Source organism: Gymnogyps californianus, chromosome 2 (genome assembly GCF_018139145.2).
Source record: "Gymnogyps californianus isolate 813 chromosome 2, ASM1813914v2, whole genome shotgun sequence".
Taxonomy (NCBI): Eukaryota; Metazoa; Chordata; class Aves; order Accipitriformes; family Cathartidae; genus Gymnogyps; species Gymnogyps californianus.
The window spans coordinates 140632659-140657751 of record NC_059472.1 but is presented as its reverse complement, the minus strand read 5'-3'; the positions used below and the strand labels follow the sequence as shown (position 1 = coordinate 140657751).

Here is a 25093-nt window from a genome sequence, read left to right as displayed (position 1 = left end):
TTTCCTTTGCATGCATGTTTGTGGCACAATATGATACTTTGTGAACGGTAAGACACAATAATCCGTTCTTTCATTATGGGATGATATTATAGATTGCAAATTATGCAACGATCAATTTGAAGAAGTTTGTAATGACAAGTTTTCATGTATCATCTGTGCAGTGTTAGGTTGTAACTTTTTTACTGTTTTTTTGTAAATACATCAAATAACAGTAAATGGAAATTGTGGCTTTGATTTAAAGAAGTACAAGTACCTGACATGATTCAGAAAACCCTCCTTTCCATTGCAGGTTAAATCAGCCATTGTTCCTGAGAGTCCTCGGTTGTGCTGCTTTGTCAGAATTGACCGCATGTGTTTAGATATTTGCTTCCAGATCTTCTGTCGAGTATGGCCCTGCTGAAGGGCAGTGCCCCCTGAGAAAAACACTCCTCAAGCAGAATCTCAGCTGTGACAGACTACTGAGAGCAGTACTGCAGAAACTATGTAAGCTGGTTTTACGCTCCTGGAGTAAACATGATGAAAACAGAGTCTTCAGGAGAAAGATCAACCCTCCGAAGTGCCTCTCCTCACAGGAACGCTTACAGAACTGAGTTCCAGGCGCTGAAAAGCACCTTTGACAAACCGAAATCAGACGGAGACCAAAAAGCGAAAGAGGAAGGAGAGGCCTCGCAGAGCAGGGGAAGGAAATATGGCTCAAATGTCAATAGGATTAAGAACTTATTTATGCAGATGGGTATGGAGCCCACTGAAAGTGCTGGAGTTACCCCTAAAACCAGGGGGAAGGGTGGCCCTCCATCACCTCAAAGGCGAATTAGGCCCAAAGAATTTGTAGAAAAAGCGGATGGTTCAATCGTAAAATTGGAATCGTCCGTCTCAGAAAGGATTAGTAGATTTGATACTATCCATGATGGTCCTTCTTATTCCAAGTTTACTGAAACTCGGAAGATGTTTGAGCGAAACGCTCATGAAACAGGACATTTCAATCGCTATTCCCCAAAGAAAGAGAAAGTCGTTTCCAATGAGCTTCCGGATGAGTGGTGCAGCTCTAAGTCTCACAGAGGCAGCACTGATTCACTGGACAGTCTCAGCCCAAGGACAGAGACCGTCTCTCCAACTGTGAGTCAGCTCAGTGCAGTTTTTGAAAACACTGACTCACACAACGTAATCGTGGTAGAAAAGTCAGAAAACAATGAAGAGTACTCTGTAACTGGTCACTATCCACTAAACCTCTCATCTACTGTCGCAAATATCTCCTCGCCGGTTGCAAACCTTGAGGGTTTCAGTCCTTTGAAAGATGCCAGCACGTGGTCTCCCCCAGCCAAACAGAGTACAGGCGTAATGTCTGTTGAGAACTCTCAGCAGAATAGCACGCCTTCAACACCGAGACAGAAGACGTCCACAGGCACTTCGGCAGGTTCAAAAACAACTGAAGAAATAAAGAAGAGTACAGAGGCAAGTCCTGATTCTGTTGAGAGCTCTGCAGCAAGTCAACAGGATTTGGTCAACGTGCTTGACAGCGACAGATCTGTGGACAGCTGTGCTAGGAGTAAGTCAAAAACAGAGACAGAAGTTTTGTTGCAACAAAAGGAACGGTCAGAACATACAGAGGGTATCTTTGATAGACCTGAAGCTGCAGAATTACCAGGAAATGTAGCTTCAGGTGGTGATTTTGCCACAGATGCTGTTTCAGATGCTACTGAGTCCCATTATGATGAGGCAAGTGAAAAAGAAGTGCATGAAGATGTGAATAATTTTCAGAGTTCCCACGTGTACATGCACTCTGACTACAATGTGTATCGGGTACGATCAAGATACAATTCTGACTGGGGAGAGACAGGTACAGAACAGGATGATCAGGATGACAGTGATGAAAATAACTGTTATGAACCTGATATGGAATATTCTGAAATTAATGGATTGCCAGATGAAGATGAAATCCCAGCCAACAGAAAAATACAGTTTAGCCGTGCTCCAATTAAGGTAAAGTTTCCTACATTCTTTTTATGCAGTTTGGTTTGTTTTCAAATGCAACTTTATTTGAAGTAGATTTTGACAGCTGATCTTGGCTTTGAAAAGATTGCAGAGGATCTTTCGATACACACTTTTATTACAGTCAGCCAGCGAGCGTAATCTTAAATGAAGTAAGGAAGCTGAGCTCTGATGAGCTTGTGTCATTTCCTAGACTACTTGATGGCTGACTAAGCCAGCAGAAATTGAGAATGACAGCTGGGTTTGTGAAGTTTGAGAATTTTAACATGCATGTTTTGACTTAGATGACTGAACTGTAATCACATGGTGAAATGTAGAAGTAGGTATTTGGTGGCCTTTGTGCTGCTTGATTTTTTCCATTTGAAATCACAGCTTCTTTAGATCGAATGGCTTTTCTTCAGCTCTCATCAGATGTTCTTTAAAGTCCCTGTATTTAAACACTGTGTCATGAAATACAATGTGATTCTGTCTCGCTAGTAGAGGACTGTTAATATTCTGCGTCTGAATTAGTATCATCTTTTCTAGTAGCATCGCCACTTTTTTTAAACTTTAAAACATTAATATATGTATATCTAGTATACAGAAAGGCAGAAGTCAGTTGATTGAAATACCTAATGAAGGGTGGGTTTCTCGCAGAGCTTTTTTGGTTTATTTTTAAGTACCTTGAAATTACGGCTAAGAATGTAGTTTCAAGTACTTTCAGTTCAGGAAGGAATAACTAGTCGTGTTTTGTTGTACCAGCTTTTCACTGCTGAGCCTCAGAGTTAAGTATAAAAGTGTTTTACTTCCGAGTTGGTTTTAGTGCACGTGGTCTCAAACGGACAATTCAAAAACATAGTCATTTTTCCAGAAATGGCTCTTGAAACAGCCGTGTATCATGGAGTACTTGAAATCTAAACATTCTAAGATTAAAAATATGTAATTGAAATTGACTGTATTTTCGTTGTGTGAGTTTAGCAATGAAAATTACTAAATCAATGAACAGAAGTTTCACTATCAAACTTGAAGTGATGTGATTTACAAAATCTGCATTTACACCACCTGTGGCTTAAGTTAGGGTAAGATGTATATTTGTATTAGGAAATTTTCATCTGAATGAAGCAACCAGGTTTTCACATCTGTTTATTGGGGGGTGGAGGGAGGGGAATGGCCTTGTGTTCTTCATGCTTCGAAAAGACCATTTTTTACACTGAAACAAAATATTCCAAGCCAAGATAATGGATTTTTTTTGTTTTGTTTTGTTAGTATTTTATTCAGGCTTGTGTCATGGAACAAAAATTCTAACAGTGTTTGTGCTCACTCTAGATTATTCCCATAATTAAACTAGCTGGTTTTCTTTAATTTTTTTTGGAGATGAAGTAGAGAAAACTTATTACAAAGGATTATGGAAGTTGTGCCCCCCACTGCCTTCCCCCTCAGGCTCTACTAACAGACAAGATGATGTTCTCTCTTCTGAAAGATCTACCAGTTATGTGCAGAGGTTTGTTTTACCGTATTTATTATGGTTCCAACAGATAAGAATCCAGAAAGTGACTCCACTGATTTTATTCTTGAGATAGTCAGATTTTTCTGCTGTTTCTGTTTTGAAAGAGCTAACAGTGACATCCTTACTCCAGTATATTGCTGTCGTCTGTCTGAATCGTGCTGTCATGCCAAGTGCTGTAAGAGTATTCTCTCAATTAATAAAGTTTTTCTCTTCTTCTCAAGTTTTTCATGCTATGTTCATTTCAGATTACATATTATCAAGTAATAATGACAGTCCATCAGGAAAATGCTCTAAAAGTCATTTGTGTAAATAATAAGAGAGTACATTTGTCATGGTTTTAAGCATAAAGCACTCTTAACAAGCTTATCCAAAGTAAAAGAATCATTGCTTTAATTATTTTAGCATCTTTATTGTAGATAGGAAGAAAACAGAATAAAAGCTGCATTGAGAGAGAACAGTGTAGGAGGGATTGGGAGGTTTGGGAGATCCCCTGCTTTTTGTCCCGGGTGCCTCCAGTGCATGCAATCTATTAGTCATGTGGGGAAACAGAAGTGAGACCATGTGGAAGGCTTGCGTTAGGAGGAAGTGCAGCGAAAGTTGTGGAAAATTAAAAGCTGCTTCTCGAGCCTTCCTCCCTTTTCTCCGCAGCGCTCTGTAATTCCCTCGGCAGTGTTGAGCAGCGTAAGCCCTGGCAGGCTGCCAGCGGCATCAGGTCACTGCCCGGCCACACTGCTGCGGGCAGGGACCCGGGAAGGGCAGCTGGAGAATCCCCCGGTGGGTCCTCGGAGGCTCGCGAGTCTCTGGGCTCCTGCGCTGCCTCTCTGACAGCGCTGCCGATTCGGCACGCTGCTAAGAGGTCATGAACCAGCTCTGGCAAGCAGTTTCTGCCCAGCAGATAGGTACAAATGAGCAGTGCAGAGGGCAAGGGAGACTTGCGTCCTGTCCCCTCGCACAGTGCTAGCGGATGAACTCACCCGATCGCTCCCTGTACCCATCCATTACATGGGGGTGATGCTTGCTAGCTGAATAGACAGCAACTATTTAAGAATTTTTCTGTTCTACGCAATTTTGTGTGTTAGTGAGCATAAGTGGTTTCATTAATACTTTCCTGAACATCATCTCAGGCATAGCGTAACTGAGAGAGGAAAATACAAAGCAATGTAGGAGTATTTTCTGAACTGTTGAAAACTGGTTTGTCTTTATTAAAATGAAGGAATTTGTAGTTAACTACTCTGCTAGATAGTGGTGTGAAAAGTCCAACCCAAACTCGAGATGTTTAGTGCTGATTTCACAGTATCGTACCTCCACTCTCCTCCTACAGGTGAGCTCTGAAATAATTAACAAAATTGGCATTTGAATGTGTAACCTGTGAAATGAGTGGGTAGTTATTGCCGTAAAGTTGTTACTTGAAGTTCTCAACAGGTCTAGATAAACATCTTTGAACTATTTTTTCAAGGGATTTTTCAGGCAGACGTGTAAGAAGTAAATTGGAAGAGTGCTGAGACTGAAGAGCAAAGACATTTCAGTTACCACCAAGGGGAATCCTTTCTGTCCCTTTAGGGGAAATGCTGTGGACTATGAGAAGTAATGAAGTACAGGCAGAAGGCTGAATAAATAAAATCTTACTCATCAAACTGATAAAGATTGAATTCTTCTCATCTCCCAAGCAGGAAAAAGACCAAGTTATTGAGAAACGCACTATAAAGAGAAAGACTCGAGTCAACAGATGGAGGAAATTCTACTCCGTTACAGTCTGTAATTTTGCTATCGCAGATCCCATGCTCCATGGACCATTTACTCTGCTCTAGGATTATGGGATATGTTTGCTGATCTCATCTCTGTGAAAGTCCCTTTAGGAGCAGGTGGCTGCCCAGGGGCCATTGCAGGCTTGGAGAGTTTCTAGGTATTTGGAGTGTGGCATCGCTGACGTTAGCAGTTGTGCGTGTCTGTGGGAGCTTAAGTCAGCTTGGTGCCATTCAATAAAAAATAGCCTAAAAGGGCCCAAGAGTTGGTGCTGTTGGTGGCAGTGGGCATGAGTGTGTTGCTAAACAAGGGATGTGCACGTTGATACAGCAGTTGATATGAATGTTTATCTAGCGATATAGAGGCCTTCATCAGCACTGGCCCGTTCTTGTGTTGAGGTATTGTATTTCTGCTCAGGGGTAGAACTGAAACTCTCCAAGGCAAATGTAAGAGGTGTAAAAGTTAAGTAAATGTGATAAGGAAAAAAATACCCTGGTTTTGCCAGGGATACTTTTCTACAGAAGAAAAGCAGAAACTCTGTGATTTATTGGCCTTTTGTTGAGTTTTGCACGGTTTCCTGAGGGTTGGGTTGTATGCCGCTTCCCAAACATTGTGGGCTAATTGGACAAGGTTTGCCAGTAGTGCAAAATTCATTAGCTCATGGCTTTCCACACTCTAGCAAATGGAAATGTATTGATTGTCCAGATCAGTCCCTTTTGAGCCATGCTTCCTCCATCCTGGATAGAATTAGGATGGAAGAGTAATGTTCACCTCTTCTCCTCTCTCCAAGTCCAGAATGTCTGGTATCTTGATAGCTGATGGCTGCACCTTCAGTTAGTGCCCTATTTCTAGCACCAGGTACATGTTAAACCATTTAAAGCTGTTAGCAGCAATTGATGTCTCCTGCTGAGCCTCCTTTTGCAACCTTCTACTCCGCTGACTTGGCCCTACCCAGCAAAGGGTTTGGAGAGGATTGGGTAGTATGTGATCAGACCATATGGCAAACAGCAGGTAATTTGTGGTGCAGTGAGGGGTTTTAGCCCAAGCTGCTGCTGCAGTCTTCAGGGTTCCATAAAGCTTCCTTAGGGTGCAGTGGTGGTGAAGGGACCTCTCTGCAGACCTCTCTGAGTTTTGGGGTAGGTGGGAGAGAGGGTAACAGGAATGGAAGGGACATAGCAAATGGCTCTTCCATGCTTCAGCTCATTCCATATGAAGGCATTATGATCACTAGTGCTCGTGCCTCCTATGTTCTTCCTCTCTTTTGTCATGCAGCATGACTGAATCTTATACCCTACAACACTTGTTCAGTTTTCCAGATCGTGTTTTGTTCAAATGGTCTTCAGGAATCAGAATTTGTGCTTCTCTCTCTCTCTCCCTTTTTTTGAAGTGAGCCTTTGAACAGGTTTTACAAGAAGTGCTGTGACTCTACTTTAGTGTAAAATATAAATGACATTTGTATTTAACAGTTGTTTTGAAATTTCTTATGAACTATGTGGTGATTTTTCTTATTAAAAATCAGTTCAAGGAGAAAGTCTTTCTTTTAGTTATTCCTCATTTCTCTCACTACAATGTTTTCGGGAATGTAAATAGTGGTGAAGAAAGAATCTGAAACAATCTGACACTATAATTACTTTGGAAATTTTTACTCTATAAAATATTCTTTGTCTGGTAAGCATCAAAATAAAGTATACTGGAAACATTTTCACGTTTTAGTGTTGAGAAAGTATTTCTTTGCTTGATTCGATGTTTAGTATGGTATTTACCTGTTGTTAAAATGTTGATGAACTATTTTGGGTCATAGAAGTCGTAAGTGAAGGTTACCCATCCACAAGCACTGTACAGTCCCTGGCTCCAAACTTGCCACCACTTCTATGCGTGTTTTACTTAAGTGAATACAGAGTTGGATTTAGGTGACCTCCAGATCTCCCTTCCAACCTCAGTGAGCATATGATTCTATAAACAAAGTAGTCCTGGCAGGTGTTAGGACACTTGTTGAAGGCAAATGTGGAAGACAGGACTTGCAGAAAGATCCCGAGGCTATATTAGATTTAAAATGATTACAGAATCTGAGAAATTCATCCACTTTTGAATGGATTAATTAAGAAACCTTGCAGATAAAGAAAAATGTGTAGCTTCCTTCTGAAATCACTGAAAGAATATTTTCCTTCCCTTAAGTTTGGTTCTCTACTCTAGCTCCTGTGTCCATGCTTTGTTTACAAGATTAGGAGTGGACGGTAGTTTTGGCTAAAGCATGAAACTAGGTATTAAGTAGGCTTAGGCTATGTCTCCTGTAATGTTGAATAGATCACTGAACCTTTATGCTGGTATTTGAATCCTGTAAAATGGGCAGCAAGTTGGTAATTAATTCCATTAATCTCGACTTGTGAAGTAGTTTGACATACTGAGCTGTTGCTTGGGTAGCTTGAAACGTGTCTTCCGCTACATAAAATGACCTTATATTTTTTTCAGGTATTGTGAAGTGTGGGAAATCCTACAGACTTAAGTAGTAATAAAAAGTGTTGTACTGCAAGGATTGTGATGCTAACTTGGATTATTTGTAAAAGTTAATGATGTAAAACCAGGTTCTTTGTTCTGGTGGTAGGATATATAGAGCATTTCTGGGGCCTGGTCTTTTATTTCAGTTACATTTGTTATGAAAGATCTTGTTATGAAAGGCAGAACCTTTTATATATATTTGTCAGGGAAAGGAGTGAGAAGTAAATATTAAGGATTCAAAGACTGGATGCTCTCAGATAAAGAACAGTAGTGAAGGGATGAAGAATTCCAGAACAAGTTGCTATTTTGATTATTAAAAGGTTAGTGTGTTCTATGTGGTTATCTCATATGTGAAATGTATTATTGAGTTGGAATTGTATACTTTCACTGGATGAATCTTTCAGACACAGTAATTTCAGGTGCAAAAGAGTTTTCTTGTATTAAGTATACATGGAATTATTGGAATACAGTAGATGGAATAAAGTTATTTGCCTGCCACAATATGCTGTGGAGACTTTAACTCTTGTATAGATCATAATTTCACTACTAATTCTAGGGACCAGTTATTCCTGGATGCAATGTTCACACGCAGTTATTGAACTAAAAAGAAATAATGTTGCTTTAAACTGGGTTTATAAGCTTTGAGGACATTCTAGAAGAGCCGTTTGTAGAAACCAAGTTTGGATTGAATAATTGGCATCAGAGGTTTATGCGGTTTAGATTGAAAGGGGTTTCCAATTAAAGGTTTTGAATTTAAAAAATGCAGACTGAGAAACTGTAGGGAAATGGTTTGAAATTAGTTGAACCAAAGAGCAAAGGGACCTAACAGTGGGGTTCTTGGAACCTCTTTGATTCAGAATTACAAAAAGTACGTAGGATTTGCATCCCAAGAAAAAGCAGAATAATTGCAGACGTAATCAGAAGAAAAGCCAGCCAAAGAGAATATCAGAAGCTAGCCAAGAACTTGCAAGGAGTGGCAAAAGTGGTTGTTCAAAAAATGAAGACTGTCAGAGTTCAGAAGTCTTAAGTGTGAATAAGATGTTGCCAGAAGTCAAGCTGAGTTTGACCTTGTAAAGGAAAATAATCCAAGTAGTAAAAAGCTATTTATCCATTAAAAATGAAACAAGAAAGGAGGCTGGGCATTATGCAGTGAGCATGAGGTTACAATCGGAGCTATCATCCACAGTTTGTATTAATATTTTGCCTTCATTTTTGGTGCAGTTGGTCATGTTGAGCATGGAGTCGGGATTAAGAGTGAAATAAATGTATACAGGTGGAAACTTTCGCAGTGGAAATTCTTATAGTGAAATGAAGATGAAACCTAGAAGTTCCTAGTGCTCAGGTTTGTAGGGAGCTGGGTGAAAGAAGTTGTATTTTAGAAAGTCTTGTAGCAAACATTTCAAAACAAACAGAAGACTGTCAAAATAGAGATGGTATTTAACTGCAGAAGAGCAAATGCAGTAGCTATTTTTCAGAAAGTAGAGACGTGATTCTGGCAGCTTGAAAATTATTAATCTTTTTTTTTTCTATAGCAAAGCAATAGGAAAAAAACCTTTTAAAATAATCAAAGGCAGGGAGGCAAATGGAAAAGTGGAGTATCTGTAAATAGATTTATGAGAGGTAGCATATGTCAGACTAAATTAGTGTCTGCCTTTGATAAGATAGAAGGCCTTGTTAAAAATTTCAGTAGTTCTGTCTCAGAAAGTTGGAGCGTGCTAATGACACTTGCTTTTGATGGACAGTGGGGAAGCCTTATCATTGCATAGGATTACAGTAAAATATGGGTGACTGGGAGGACTTGAGTAGTGGGGATGGATTTATGAGCTAAGAAGTTTCACGGTAAACTAGTGACTCACTTGTACGGGATGACAGATAAGGAGAAAGCTACTCTGTGACTCGCTTGTGCAGAATGACAGCAGTAACCCACGGTGCGATGCAGCTGTGAGGAAGGGAAATGGCATTCTAGATATATGAAGCAAAATATTTTGGTAGCGGTAGGGAATTGTGAGTGTCATTTTATAACTTGCTAAGGAGACTTCATCTGGAATGTGTCTGGTGGATTCTGCTTATGGCGAGTGAATTTGCAGGAAGAGCTGCAGCAACTTGCTGCTCTTATCTGTCTTTTTCTTGGTTAATTCTATCATAAAATAGGAGGCTTAAGAGATTTATTTTGCTCAGTGAGGGATGACAAAGCTTGAAAAAGAGCATAATTGCATCTCTGGTATATTCATAAAGAAAAAGCACCTGAAGGCTAAGGGGCAGCGTTCCACTTTTAAGGTGGAATTGAGCATTTTCCAACTAAGATTAAGGAATTGTAATAGCAGGCACTCTTTTCCTATGTTCCTAATAGACTACTGTATTGTCTAACAGTGTCTGTTAATTCTGTTAAGGGTTGGAATTTCCTTCAGCACTGTTGAACTTGCAGGTCACAAATAATCTGTTAAAAAAAGTACCTGACGTTCCTGTAATTAAATGGTACAAAGAGACAGCTGTTATTCTGTGGTGTCCTTTTTTATCTATAAAGTATTCTAGTGAGAGCAGACGCTAATTTTACTCACTGGAGTTGCTTCAAGAGACCTGTCAGATCACTCAGATATTTCCATATGATAAAGTCAGTGGAAGGTGTGAATGCAGAATTTATCTCTGAGACCCATTTGCCTTGCGTTATTACACATACAGCTGCACTTCTTAGTCCATGCACATCTGTAACTTTCTATGTTCCTCTCTGCAGTTTCCATCTGCCTTAGTATTCAGTGCATAATCTCAAGGGCGTAAGGTGCTGGTTGATATTGAAAGGATATCTTTTAATATTCAGACTGTGCTGCATGTAGACCTAGGGCCTTTTATTTGATAAAATACCTGTATTTCAAATTTACTATTCACATTATTTGTTTAAAAGCAATAAGCTATAGAGGCTTTTAAAAGTCATGCTATCAAACTCCTGTCTAATACCTCTAGATCATGGCCTTTATGATAAAAAAACATCCCAAGGTTTTATCCAGCTTGTAATCGTCTTTACATCTTTATAAGCTTGCAGTCATCTTTAAGATGGACTATGACATATTTAGCTTCTACATATCTACAGAATCTAAATATGGCAGTTTCTGACATATTTAAATATTTACCTGTTAGCTCTGCCTTCTTAGAAACCCGAAGATACCTGTTCATTAATGTCGACTTGGGTGATTGTCCATTAGATTCTATTGTGCATGGACTGCTTAAACAGAGTACTCAGAATATTTTAATACTGTATTTTTTCACAAGGGCAAACCAGAGAGAACTCATGAATGTAGAGATTTAGAGCATTCTTGAAAAAGCTGCTGATTCAGAAGTGTGGCAACATGCACTAATGCAAATGAGAATGTTTCAGTGTGGTGTTTGGGAGCATGAGACTACCAGACCACGAAGCTCTTTATTCCTCTTTGCCCAGCCTTTTTCTCTGAAGTAGTTGCTCAGTTTTGTCTCCCCTCTATTAATCTGGTATGTTGACTAAAAACTGCCACTGTAGTGTTTTGCACATTTCTTTCATGTTGATATTTAAGATGGGGGGAGGGAAATACCATTAAACAGAGGGGAGTTTTTTCTTTCCCCCCTTTTTGTTTTCCTTTTCCCCCTTCTCTCTGTATGGCCAGTAAAGCAATTTCCAACCTTAACAGCTGTAGATCCAAAATAACTGCTAAGACTTTCTGTGGTTTACTACAAGTGCATGACACAGTCCTTACCAGTAAGTCTTGACCATTAAAAAGGGGAAGTTATGCTTGACCAGCCTCATAACCTTCTACAATGAAATGACTGGCTTGATAGATGAGGGGAGAGCAATGGATCTTGTCTACATTCACTTCAGTAAGGCTTTGGACATAACATCCTCATAGAGAAGCTGATGAAGTAGGGGCTGGATGAGCAGACGGTGAGGTGGATTGAAAACTGGCTGAACAGAGAAGTGAGCAGACAGGAACCTCATGAAGTTCAACAGGGAGAAGTGCAAAGTCCTGCATCTGAGGAGGAAAAGCCCCATGCACCAGTATATGCTGGGGGCCACCCAGCTGGAAAGCAGCTTTGCAGAAGAGAACCTGGGGGTCCTGGAGAACACCAAGTAGAACATGAACCAGCAATGTGCCCTTGTAGCAAGGAAGGCTAATGGTATCCTGGGCTGCATTAGGAGGAGTGTTGCCAGGCCAGTCGAGGGAGGTGATCCTTCCCCTCTGCTCAGTGCTAGTGAGGCCACACCTGGAGTTCTGAGTCCTGTTCTGGGCTCCCCAGTACAAGAGACTGGAGAGAGTCCAATGAAGGCCCATGAAGATGATGAAGGGTCTGGAGCATCTCTCCTATGAGGAAAGGCTGAGGGAACTGGGACTGTTTAGCCTAGAGAAGAGAAGGTTCAAGGGCGATCTTATTAATGCATATAAATACCTGAAGGGAGGGTGCAAGGAAGACAGAGCCAGGCTCTTTCCAGTGGTGCCCAGTAACAGGACCAGAGGCAATGGGCACCAGCTGAAGCACAGGAGGTTCCCTCTGGACATCAGGAAACACTTTTTCCCTGTGAGGGTGACTTAGCACTGGCACAGGTTGCCCAGAGAGGTTTTGGAGACTCCGTCCTTGGAGATACTCAAAAGGTGTCTGGACATGGTCCTGGGCAACCAGTGCTAGGTGACCTTGCTTGAGCAGGGGGGGTTGGACCAGATGACCTCCATAGGTCCTTTCCAACTTCAACTATCCTGTGGTTCTGTGGCTTCATTTAAATCAGAAAAAAATTATTTTCCTGATAGTGAACTTTGGCAAAGGAAGCAGCTAAACTGCATCCAAGATTAATTCTTTTAATTTTATTATTTGTAAAATATACTAAGTGACCTCTCATATTATTTAGCAAATTATAAGAGTGCATGGTTTTGCAAATCCAAAGGTGGTGCAGCAGCTCCAGTAGGTTCTCCCTGATTGTAATAGTTAACGTTGTTTAAATGTATATGAATATTTTAACGAGCTCATTGAATACAGCTTGAATTTTTACCTGTAATCAGATAGTTTAGTTTAAGGATTGATAGTAGCCTTTTAATGTTTCCTGTTAATGAGAACCTAGACCACCACTGTCAATCAAAGTAGCTATCTAAGAAAAGATTTTAAGGGTTTTTTTGGACGTATTTCGTTGTATTATAGCATAATCAGATTGACCTAACCTTATAAGTAACATTTAACAATGCAAAAAAATTTTGGGGACATGTTTAAACAAATATTATTAGTTAAATATTTATGATTAAGAGGAGAAATTAAAAACAGCCTGTACAAAAATAAAACTGTTGCGAGGTAGTGTTCATCTGCAGCAGAGGCAAAGCCCACTAACACGCGGCATATAGCAGTAGCTGAAGTCTGTATGGCTGTTGCTGTCCCGCAGCTGGGTAAGCCTTGGTTGGAACAGGAATGTGAGCTGAGCACTTGGTTGAGGCCAAATACTCAAAAGCTCTGGTCAAATGGGTAAATAATTCCACACTGTGCTGTACACCTTCAGTGCAATCTTAAAATTACTCACTGTGTAAAATGTACCGAGCTGCTAACATTGTCTAGTTTATCTATTAAATTGTTCCGATAATGATGGAGAGAGGCGTTTTGCTGATTTTGTAAAGCTCAAGAACTCCCAGAAGAGAGGCCAATGTGTATGGCTGAAGATGACCAACAGCGATTTATAAGACATGAGATTGATTAGTGGGAAGTTTTTTGAGTAGCACTTTGAATAAAGGGATTAAAACTGAAAGATAGTGAGTAGTATAAAGTAAATTGTTCTTCACTCCTTTGGCTTGAAAGTGGATCTGTTAAAGCAAGCCTCTTGTGCCCCTATGTGATTTATGTTATTTATTTCATTTTTCTAGTCCAGAGGGTTGCTTATGTCTCTAAGCCCTGGAGAACCCCTGTAGTTAATCCATGCCATTAAGAACTGCATGTTCCTGAGCTTGAGAAAGCTGGATTTAGCTTCCAGCAGCACAACGATGAGAACCAGGGGGGCTTGGCTGGGGTGGTGGCAGAGCAGTGGCAGTCTCTTACCCCAGCCGGGCGATGGGGTGGGAGCGCAGGCTGAGTTGGAGCCTCATCAGGACCCAGCACCCTGCCCTGTCTGGGTCCTGCCCCAGCTTGCATAAGCCAGTGGAGCTCATACACGGTAGTGCTGCACTTGTAACATTTAGGACTCAAAGAAGCCATAGGGCAGGTTTGTGGCCTTTCTTTAAGAGCTAACCGCTTACCACTGCATCAGTAGTCCCACAGTATAGCATTATCCAAAATACGCAATTGAACCCTTTCTTCACCATTTTGCCTCAATTGACTTCCTGGTGTTATCTGAGCATTGTAGTCTGCCTCGTAGATTTTTTTTTTTTTTTTTTTTTAATGTACTTTCTGGTTGTCGTCTTTCCCTCCCCCCCCGTATTGATTCTGGACACTTCCCAGGCTGCAATTAGTTTTGTTGATGGCCTAGGACTTAATTTCCTTTTTTATCCTCAGTTTTCTTGTTTTCTAGGGCTACATACTTGATGTTTTGCATTACATTAAAAAATAGAAAAGAAATAAAAAGAAACTTTTTTTAATTGTCCGTTTATGAATTTTTGTCATTGTTTTACATAGAGCATATTCATCACTCGAAAGACTGAAGAATTTACTGTGGTGCTTTTTTTCCACTGAGTTTATTTTGTTACAGCATTATCTGTGGATTTTGTTTATTGTATATTATTATTTGTAATAAGTAAATAATATGTGAAATGTATAGCTTCATGTCCATAGAGGCTCTGTAAATGCTGTTCATTCTCTGGTTGTTCTTGTTCTCTCCACAGATCTTTCTATCTGATCTCACTCTTTGCTTTTGATAGCTTGCTTCTTTATTGTGCGAGACAACAAAATCTAGATGTGCCATATGTTCCATCACAGTTTTCCTTAAAACTGTGGCTGACACTTGAGAGGAGAGGAAGCATCTTCTCTGGGCCGTGTTACGTGGAGTATCTGCTTCACCTGGCCGACTTACAGGCGGATGTGCTGCCACCCCTTTGTAGAAGATACACTTGTACACCTAGAAAAGTGAGAATTAAAAGAACAAACTTATTTGTGTATGCAGATACTTGACTAATAAAATATTGTAGTGTTAATTCATCAAAAGGCTTTGAAAGAGAAATTTTTGTCTTAAAAACTCTGTAATTTATTCTTATATGATAAAAATAATGCTCCCAAGGGTGCGGGGCTTGCTTTAGCTGCAAGAATTTTTGCGGTGCAAGGAAAACCTGCCAGGAGGGTGTAGCAAAAATGTCTGTTAAGGGTAAGCATGGCATGACCTGTCTCTAGTGTAAGGTATTTTTTGTTCTCTTTTAAACAAGAGTGGTACTATAATCATGAAATACGAGATCAAATTCTTTGTCTTTTATTAGCACTGGAATTCCAAGATACAACATCACTTGGTGACTTGCTGAATGATAGTTGTCTTTTAATGACTGGCTTGGATTACTTTGAAAATGAAGGTCAAAATTTTATCTTTTGTCTCACTATCTGAAAAAAACACCAGCAGTAGAAGAAAAGGAGGACTGTCCCTCATCCTTCTTTCACACCTTAGATTTGATTAAGTTCCTAAAGTGAAAAAAATGCAATGGTAGAATAAATTACATTTAAAATATCTTACTTTGAATCAACTGCTTCTGCTACTATCCATATATTTGGTGCAGACATCAGTGTTACCATCAGAAATAAGATATTTTCGGAACTCCCTGACATTGTGCAGCCCTTTGTCATGCTACCGTCATGAACTTGATCAGTAAATCAGCTTAGTAGTACTGATAGCAGATTTCCAGGAGTTACACCACTAGCTCTGATTCAGTTCACTGAGCCTGCATGCAAGAGTTCCTACTGGCACATGATGGGGTATCAAACCGAACTATACTATACTATACTATACCATGCAAACTATACTTTACAAGATTGGCAGATGACAGTGCTGGAAACCATCATTACAACACCACTGAGTCACATGTTGCCTTCTGCACCATTTGGTTAGCACATAGGGAATAGAAAATAAGGTATCAGCACGCACTGATAACAGGGCAACTGGACAGACTTGATGATGGCAATGACCTGAAGAAGCATGCAGATACTAATTTTTCTGCTCTTACGCTGCGTTTGGCAGTGCTGAACAGAGTGGGCATCAGGAGAGCTGCAAAACTGACAGGCAGCGCTTCCTTTTCTCATGGGTGTGTGGCAGCAAGTAAACTCGAAGCAAACGTGAATGGGAAACTTTGGAACATAGAAAACTTGAGAGTGGTGTGATGCAGCAAAATAAGGTGGCACTTAATGTTAAAAAGCTTGTCAAGTTGAGATGACTTAGGGGAGTTTTTCTTAAAGATGGAAGCATAATTATGACCATTAAAAGCTGAGGGGGAACCTCTGCATGAATTGCCAGTGCACTTGCCACCTGTGCTAAAAGCCTAGCAGTGAGATTGTAGGGTGTTTTTTAGCTAAGATCATAACAACATCCATGTCATGGAATAGAGGGGTTTCAACTGGGTTTTTTTCGGTGTTATCACAGCACTGTTGAATTTTAATGTGGACATGTCTGCAGAACCACTCCAGTGGCTTAGCAATATTTTACCTATTTTTACAGTCTCACCTTAGTGATGCATTGATCTGCACTACAAAGACACTTCTTAATTTCACATCATGGTTAAGGAAAAACACATAGCTTTGCCTACTGTCTGCTGTAAGATAAAGATTCAACAGCTAATCAGCTAGAAGAGAGTGAACTAATAAAAGGAGCCTAAAACAGTGTGCTGAACGTGTAGTCTGCTGCCTAATTGTACTAAGTACTAGTGGGATGGTCCCTTCATCCAGTTGCAAGAATTGTGTCAGAAAACGTCTACTTCAGGTAGATCTTGTAACGAAACCACGAACGGATGCTTTGCCGGAAACAGTTTCAATATCTGATAGTATTCAAAGAAATGCAAAGCTACTTTGATAAGAAAGCAAATGACTTAAAGTTCATAACTTTCAGTACTTTTAATGTATAACTAAAAAAAAAAGTCCTGCATTTTTGGGTGACAATTTATAACAAATGGCATCGGCTTCATGAAAGAGAGTGTAGTGCCTTCAGTTGAAAGCAGTTCCTGAGTTTAATTACTAGTCAGCGAGTCTCCTTTGTATGATCACGTCACAACTCTATAAGCTGATCAAGGAGTTGCTCAGAAAACCTTTGCTACCGCTTAATGGGGTTTCTTACTTACTGATCTTGGAGTGCATGTACATCGTCTCATGAAGGCTGGCAGCTTTTTTAGGTGCGTTGCGAATCTATAATCAAATTTTATAAAAACCTTTGCTTGCCAAAGTTAATAAAAGAGCTTGGAGAAAGGATAACCATCTTTGGAACGTGTGCCTAGGAAGGGGACTCAGACCTACCTCCATCATTTTCTAGGAGAGCGTATACCTAAACATTATGCCGTAGGTGACATTGTGTGTTCTTCCACTCTTTCTGTTGAACGTGGGACCAAAAGAACCGTCTATACAGAAAGAATGTGCAGGTCCCAGCACTGGAAAGAGCACAAGGGCAAATACGATTGTGTAGCTTAATATTTAGACTGTTCCCCTTTGGCACTGAGGGCGGCTCTGGGATCAGAGGTGTGCCGAAAGACTCGTTAAAATGTAATAGGTAAGGAGCTATTGGATTTAAAAAGAGATTCTTTGACTTAAAGTGAATTGAATTTTAACTCCCACATAGTGGATGAGTGTTATAACCACTTGGCCTTTTATATGAAGTGCACCACTGTCATCTCTTCCTCTCCTGGATAGGCTTTCACGAAGAGAGTTAGATCTTTCCCGTTTTTTTGATCAAATGCGACAGTTGCCTGCCTTCAGGAGGCAGTTGTAGGCTTTGAGCCCTGAGTAAAGGGAGGCATCTGTTTGCAGCTCTTATTAGGGCTGTAAGCTGGAAGAAGTCAGAGAGACTGCAGTACTCCATAAATTGATTCTTGACTCTAGGCAGGGCCTTGGTCGATGTTTGTGCTTACTTTGTGGAGCACCACCCCTAATGCAGCTTAATTTCCCTTCAGCTTTTGTGGGGGTTTTAAGTGCTCAACTCCAGATTTTTAATTTAGTCAGTACATAAATGTTGTGTTTTCCTTTGACCAACTGATAAGACCATAAATACTTTACTGGATTGTAGTCCCCAGTTAGTGATAATAAATAGTATTTGTTTCTCAAACCAGACTCCTCTTCTGGATGCTTTTCCACCCTGTTTTCTTCAGTCACAATATCAGTTGAAACCTTACTGTTTTTTAGGTTGTCTCTCCCATTATGCTATTTGAAAGTGGTGGCTGGGAGGTGACAAAGACTAACATTTAACTTCACTACTCTAAAGCAATTTGAATGTGGAGCATTCCCCAAAGGGGAAAAAAAGATAAATAAAACATCAATGAATAAAGAAGCTAGAATAATTTTAAAACCAGGGTAGACTTTCTTACTCATGTCTTGAAGCTGCCCTGGTTTTGATACACAGTGAGGGCCTTATCAAGGTATTCACTTTGTGGCTAGAATGTCCCTTTGTCTGCATAACAAATATAAGTAAGCCCAACAGATAACATAGTAGGGAGAGAAACAGTCAGAGGAAGGTGAAATAATGCTCAGTTATGCAACTGGGCTTAGTGGAAGAGAGAGGAGGAGACCCAAGACCTTCAAATTTTAATGGAAAATAAAAATCGTAAAATTCAGATAACTGCTTTTGGGGAATCTTACGATACTGATGAATCGATGTCATAATATTACAGTTCAGAAAGAAAATATTATTCGCCATTTACAGTGTGTGCTCACTGACCTACAGGTAAACGAGGTATAGGTGAAATCTGGGGAAAGAGCCAGGAGTTGCAGCTGCCGGTATTGGAGCGCTTGCCTCCTGCCTGCACTGCTGCTCTGTCCTTCACCATTTTGACTTGAGAGAACTTCTGTGTGGTCATCAACATCTCCAAAACACACCTCCCGCATTGTCATAGCTCTTTACTAACTGTGAAACCAGGTTTCAGAAATTAAAAAAAGGTGGGTAATGTACTGTGGACAGAATTGTACCTCACGTGTAACTGGCTGACAAGAGTGGATTTGTTGTCAATGGTATCTTCAGCAGAACTGAAACTGAAATTAATAGAGAGGAAGTAAAAGAAAGCGGCTTCAGCCTGTGCTTTGAGTTCCTAGTGTTTTTATAATAGTGCTGACTTTCTTCTCTGCAGCAGTCAAATGTGACTCGATACTTGTTTGAAAATATTATCTGTCATGGATGTAATTATATGCTTGGCCAATAGAAGTCAGAAACAAATTACAATTCCCAGAATCTGTACTCCTTTCCTTTGCCTAATGGTATCAAGCTATGTTCAGGAAACAAAAGAGATTTAAGAGTAGGGGGACTGCCATGGGGACTATGTGTATATATTGCTGCAGGCAGCAGTATAAATTAGGTGTACCAAAATTAAAATTAAGCAAGATGGGTTGGTACCAGAAGCAGTCTAGTTGTAGCTGTTCGGTGCTCAATAAAAGACTAATTTACTTTGCAATGTAGTGATATACTTTGCCTTATTTTATGTTACATAAAATAAGCCAAGCAAATTCTCCTTACTGAGCCTGCCTGTCCAAATGCTAATTGCTGATGGATGGTTATAGGATTTGCTAATAATTATATATTCCTCACAACAAGAGATTGTGAACTTATTTGATGCTTTCACAGAATTTTATTTATGGGAATTCAGGGATGTAGTTTAGAAAGCTTCCAATTTGAAGACAAAATTCCTTTCATGATTGAACTGAGTATGTAGGATCCTGCATGCAACTAAATAAATGTCTGTTCTCCTCCATATACCAGAGGACGCGGGCACAGACTTATGGTAAGGTTTTTTTCAGAAGGCAACATTTGTAGAATCAGAGATTTTTCTCTTGCAGTTAGAGGGCATGGCTGGTTCATCTTTATGTAATTCTGTAGAGGCAGCTGTATGTTGTTTTATGTCTTTTACAGATGGTGGCCTTTTTTTCTTTTTCCTGTGGTGGTTTAAAGCATGTTTACACAGCAAGTACAGTGACTCTTCCTGTGCTAACCTATGACTGAGGGTGCTTGGAAGCTTGAAGCAGAGATGTTAAGCTAACAAAATTATTCCATCCCATTGAGAAGCTCTCTGGACTTGCAGTCCTTTAAGTATCTTACAGGTTGATAAGACCTAGGGGTTTTTTTGTGGTACTGTGTGCCACAGACTTTGATTTGATTTTTTGTTTCTGTTTTGCTAAATTGTGGGCAGATGTAGAAGGACAGTAGAATCCTGCTGTTAGTGAGATGCAAATTAACGCCTCCCCCCAGTGCAATGAATTCTACTTAGCCAAGATAAAAGTTTGGGGTTTGGTGGTTTTTTTTTTTCTCTCTGTGGATATCTTAAGAAAATGCTTTCCTTATTGTGTTCTTTAAGTAGTTTTCAGAGTCATTATATAATGTGGAGGATTTTGTGTTTGAATCTGCCCAAGATATTTTTTCAGTTATGTGGGGCTATCTTGCTGCTGTATCATACTTTTTTCTGGTACTGCAAATTAAGAAGTTAGTACACAAGAAGCATGTAACAGCATATGAGAATTTGGTGTGACTTAGGACTATTTGCACTGAGTGCAAAGCTGTGCAAAGCTATTTCAGTTTCTATTCTTACAGAAGCCCCCTGAATTTTTGCAGTAGGTGGTGGTTTTTCTAGTTGAGAAGCAGCTTACAGGATTGAGCTCTAAGAATTATTTCAGATATTATGAGCTGGTCTTTTCTCTCCCAGGTCTTTTCAAAAGCTTTCAGAAATGCTATTTGGAGCACTGAAAAAGAAAACTAACATAGTTTCCCACAGTATAGAGTAACAGAAGTGAATCCATTGCATATAATATGCCATGGTGATGTATTTAAAAAAAAATAAAATGAACTACCCAATTTAGGCACTGACACAAAGACAGACTTTGTCCCGCACGTGCCTCCCGTGTTGTGGCCTTGGGCCCTGGCTGCATGTCAGAGTTTCTGCCCCATCTGGGAAACAGCAGATGCTTGGCAGCAACTGATCACATTTTCCAGAAAGCCCCTCTTCCACCTCTGCAGAAGAAAATGGTCCTCTCCTCCCTGTGCTACTGGTGGCAGCAGACGGGGAGGAACTTTCCTGTTTTGCATACAAAATCATCTTTTTTTTCACACTGTCTGTGTGCATGTGTGCATGCCTTCAGTTAAAAACCTTGTCTGCAAACGTATATTGTTCATGTTTTGCCTTGAATTCAAATTGCAGTGTGGACTGATACTGCAAATTGATATATGTTGTGCAATTTGTGCAAGAGGAAAAAGCGAACAACACCTAGAAGGCACTATCTAAGGCCAGCTATTTTTATTCTCTGTTATGTTTTAATTTGCTCCAAATGATGGGTTTCTCTGTGGCTGAAACACTCGCGCCTTCTAGTTTGCACAGTCAATTTAAACATTTGCTGAATCATGGCATCCAAATAAAAACCTGCAAATGTCAAGTACTGTATTTAGTGACACTTCAGTCTGCACATACGAATTAAACATAAATAAGCAAAATATTTTGCTGTGTTGTTACCTAACTATTTCTAGAGATTGCATTGCCTAAAGCTCTAAAACCTGGAAAAAAACTCATCAGGCTTCAGAGGTTCAGTGTTGTTGAGCTCACCTATTTTCAGCGGCATTTGTAGTGGAACTTAACTGGGGACCTGTGAAGGCCTAAAACACATACTTCAGCCATCTCCATTGTTCTAAACACTTTTAAAGATTTCCTATTGCTGCCGGAGTCCATGTCCCTGATTTACCAGACCCAATAGCAATGCAGCAGCAACTTGGGAGGCAGTTGGAGTTGCATGAGCACTGAAGGGCTTGATCTCCTGCTCGTGCTTGTAGTGTTCAGTGAGAAGCACCGTCTCCTCTGGCCCCATGTCAGGTTTTCAGGGACCGTTCATGAACCTGCAGTTTAAACATTAGAAACACTGTTCTAAATAATCCTATTCTACTTTGTGTAAAATAAGTAAATCTTAGGCTTATCTGAATAGCTACAGTTCAGCAACTTCTATTTCCACATGGTACCTTCTGAATTTTTTGTTACTTATCACCCTGATAACTTCCCCATGGTTAGTCCAGTTACCTTGGAAACCGGTTTACCCGCACATCTAATCTCTGAACTGATGAAATAATATATACTGCCTGCAAATCAATTTGAAGAAAGCTTTCTCCTGTCTTAATTGAAGAATGTTAATCTCTTTGTTCCAGAAGTATCAGAATTTCAGAGGGCTTTTTTTAGGTTCAAATAAAATGTTGTGCTCTTTTTTCATTTTAGTCCTTGAAAACATGGCAAAGAGGATTAATCTTATCGTATATTTTGAAAAAGAGGTAAATATCGCTTACGAACAACGCTTGCAAATAAAAATTAAAAAATATGGAAAGGCGCAAAGCTGTTTGCTAATGGTTGAGGCTACATTATGCAGCTGTTGAATCAGTGTAGCAGCAGAATTTAACTGCATAATGGTCGTTCAGAAATGTCTCCTTGTACAGTTGTGGTATAGCTGCTGCACAGTCACAAAGAGGAGTTTGCTCCTGCACCGGCACTGGTGAGCAGCGCTGGCTGAGCCTCTGCTTCATTATCCACATCAGTGCAGGCTTCCTTGAAACGGACTATCCTGAAAGTGGTATTTTTCTTCAATGAGATAGGAAAAAAAGGAACGAAAAGATACTACTTTTTTTTCCCTTTAGCTTTTCCTTTTGTTTTCACTGTGTACTTGCTCGTCTTGTGTTCATCTCCATGCTATTACATTGTCATTTTTTAACTTACATAACAAATGAATGCTAAAAGTTGTCTCCAGTTTTGCAGGCACAACATAGAACACTGATTTTTCTTATTATTTTCTGGTAGTTTATTCTAATGATATCAAGATTTATTAAACTTTTTTTCAGGTTTTATCTAGAACGTGGAAGTTGAATAATGTTGTTCTGAAAATCAGAATAATATTTTGTTTTCAATGTAAACTTATTTATCTGTTATTTCTGGGGACCTTTCCTGAAAATTAAACTATTGATAAGAGAAAGCTCTGTTTCCCACCAGACTTCAATGTGGTATCAGGCTTTCTAAGCAGAACTATTTATGCTTTTGTCTTTCAGTGTATTTGAGATGATGCTTTTTGACAGTTTATATAGCAAAATCATACATTGTGTGACGCAAATGATTTTTTAAAAGTAATTCATCAATTTTAAGTGTATGCTGAATTGCGGTAGAAAATATTTTATTTGCAGTGGTACAATAAATAGTTGATCTGCTGTTTTCTCATTCATGTTTTTTCCAGTATGGTCATCTGCTTCTCCCTCTTTTTGACACATTCAGGTCATTGAAGCATTTCCTGAGGGTGATCAGGGATTTAATGTATTGTTACATATGTTTATTCCAGAATTCAGGTAACAAAGTTTCATCCTGAAAATTTATGTAGAGTGAAAGAGTTTCTAGAATTTTTAATAGGATTTTTTTTTTCCCCAAAAGCTTTATCAAGTTTACAAACTGCTTAATTGGGGGGAAAAACATTACAGAGCAGGATTTATATACTTAGCTGGAAAGAAATGCAGTTTTCTTGTTTGATTAGTCTACTTATGGTTACCTGCTAAGATTCTAATAATTAGAGACCAAAGATTTGGGGATAGGATTTAAGAGGGAATTTTGTTAGGGTTCATAGAAAATCTCTTGAAAAATTAAGATGTTGATGGAAAGTGTGTATAGAATCTATTGTGATGAATCACTTCTTATTTTTCCCCATTCCTCTGGGAGAAAATAGGTGTGTGAATTGCATGACTTGTACTTCTTTGTTACTTGGAAAGAAACAGGATGCCTGAAATCAGGAGAAAACATGCTATAGACTGAAATGATAGATTCTCAGTTGGTGCAAATTTACACTAAAGCAGATTTAACTATGTTAATTTTTATCTACTAAAGTCCTGATTACAGATGTGGTATTTTCCAATGTTTTAAAAGCATTTAAAAGAAACAAGAAGGCCATCAGGAGTAGTTAGCATAGATTCACCAAGGGGAAATCATGCTTGACCAACCTGATACCACCTACGATGAAATGACTGGCCTGGTAGATGAGGGGAGAGCAGTGTATCTTGTCTGTCTTGATTTCATTAAGGCTTTCAACACTGTCTCCCGTAACAGCTTCACAGAGAAGCTAATGAAGTGTGGGCTGGATGAGTAGACAGTGAGGTGGGCTGAAAACTGGCTGAATGGCTGAGCTCAGAGGCACAAAGTCTAGCTGGAGGACAGTAACTAGCGGTGTACCCCAGGGGTCAATATTGGGCCCAGTCCTGTTCAACATCTTCATTAATGATCTGAATGATGAGGCAGAGTGTACCCTGAGCAACTTTGCTGATGACACAAATCTGGGAGGAGTGACTGATATGCCAGAGGGTTGTGCTGCCATCCAGAGGGACCTCGACAGGAGAAATGGGTGGACAGGAACCTCATGAAGCTCAACAAGGAGAAGTGCAAAGTCCTCCACCCAAGGAGGAACAACCCCGTGCACCAGTATATGCTGGGGGCTGCCCGGCTGGAAAGCAGCTTTGCAGGAGAGGACCTGGGGGTCCTGGAGAACACCAAGTAGAACATGAGCCAGTGATGTGCCATTTGTCTGTACATAAGGAAAAACTGTTTTACTGTGAGGGTCACTGAGCACTGGTACAGGTTGCCCAGAGAGATTGTGAAGTCTCTCTCCTCAGAGGTATTAAAAAGCCCTCTGGACATGGTCCTGGGCAACTGGCTCTAGGTGGCCCTGCTTGAGCAGGGGGGTTGGACCAGATGACCTCCAGAGGTCCCTACCAACATGAACCATTCTGTGAATCTGTGAAACTTGTTTGGAGCATTTCTGTAACTTCAGTCTAAATGGATAACAGCAGGTTTTTTCCTGCCAGTGCTGCAGAATTGTAAGTTAGGTAGCAAATTGGGCAAATGGGTCATGTCAGTGAGTATGTTGAAACCAGAGCAGTCAGGCTAGTGAGAAATTACTGGATAGATATTCTCAAGAGTTGAAGAGTATTTTCGTTAGTGATGCTGACTGAAAAAGCAACTGTGGAGATAGTTGATTGTGTAAAATTTGGAGATGTAAACAATATAGAAAAAGAAGAACCAGTTGACCTTGAAGACTGGCGTAACAGACGTGAGATTACAGTCAGTCACACGGGCAATGAAGTCATGCACTTTTGGATTTATGACTGACACCTCCCGGAAATTCAGGAGAAAGGAGGAAATACCTGGATTCGCTGTTGATCATAGGACTAGTACGATTAGTCTATTGAGGCTATGTAGCCATGTACAAAGCAAGTGCGTATTTAGAGAGATACAGTGAAGT

At 40.0% G+C, this 25093-nt stretch overlaps 1 protein-coding gene across 3 annotated transcripts in view; it reads left to right on the top strand.

Annotated features, from left to right (window-relative positions):
• Nucleotides 1–513: 513 nt before the first annotated feature.
• The window catches only part of PPP1R9A (protein phosphatase 1 regulatory subunit 9A), a 142047-nt gene continuing 117467 nt past the window's right edge, over nucleotides 514–25093 (top strand). For all 3 annotated transcript variants that reach the window (XM_050891425.1, XM_050891426.1, XM_050891424.1), the window contains exon 1: nucleotides 514–1980. In XM_050891425.1, the coding sequence (XP_050747382.1) occupies nucleotides 514–1980 (1467 nt within the window). The remainder of the gene's footprint in view (nucleotides 1981–25093) is intronic.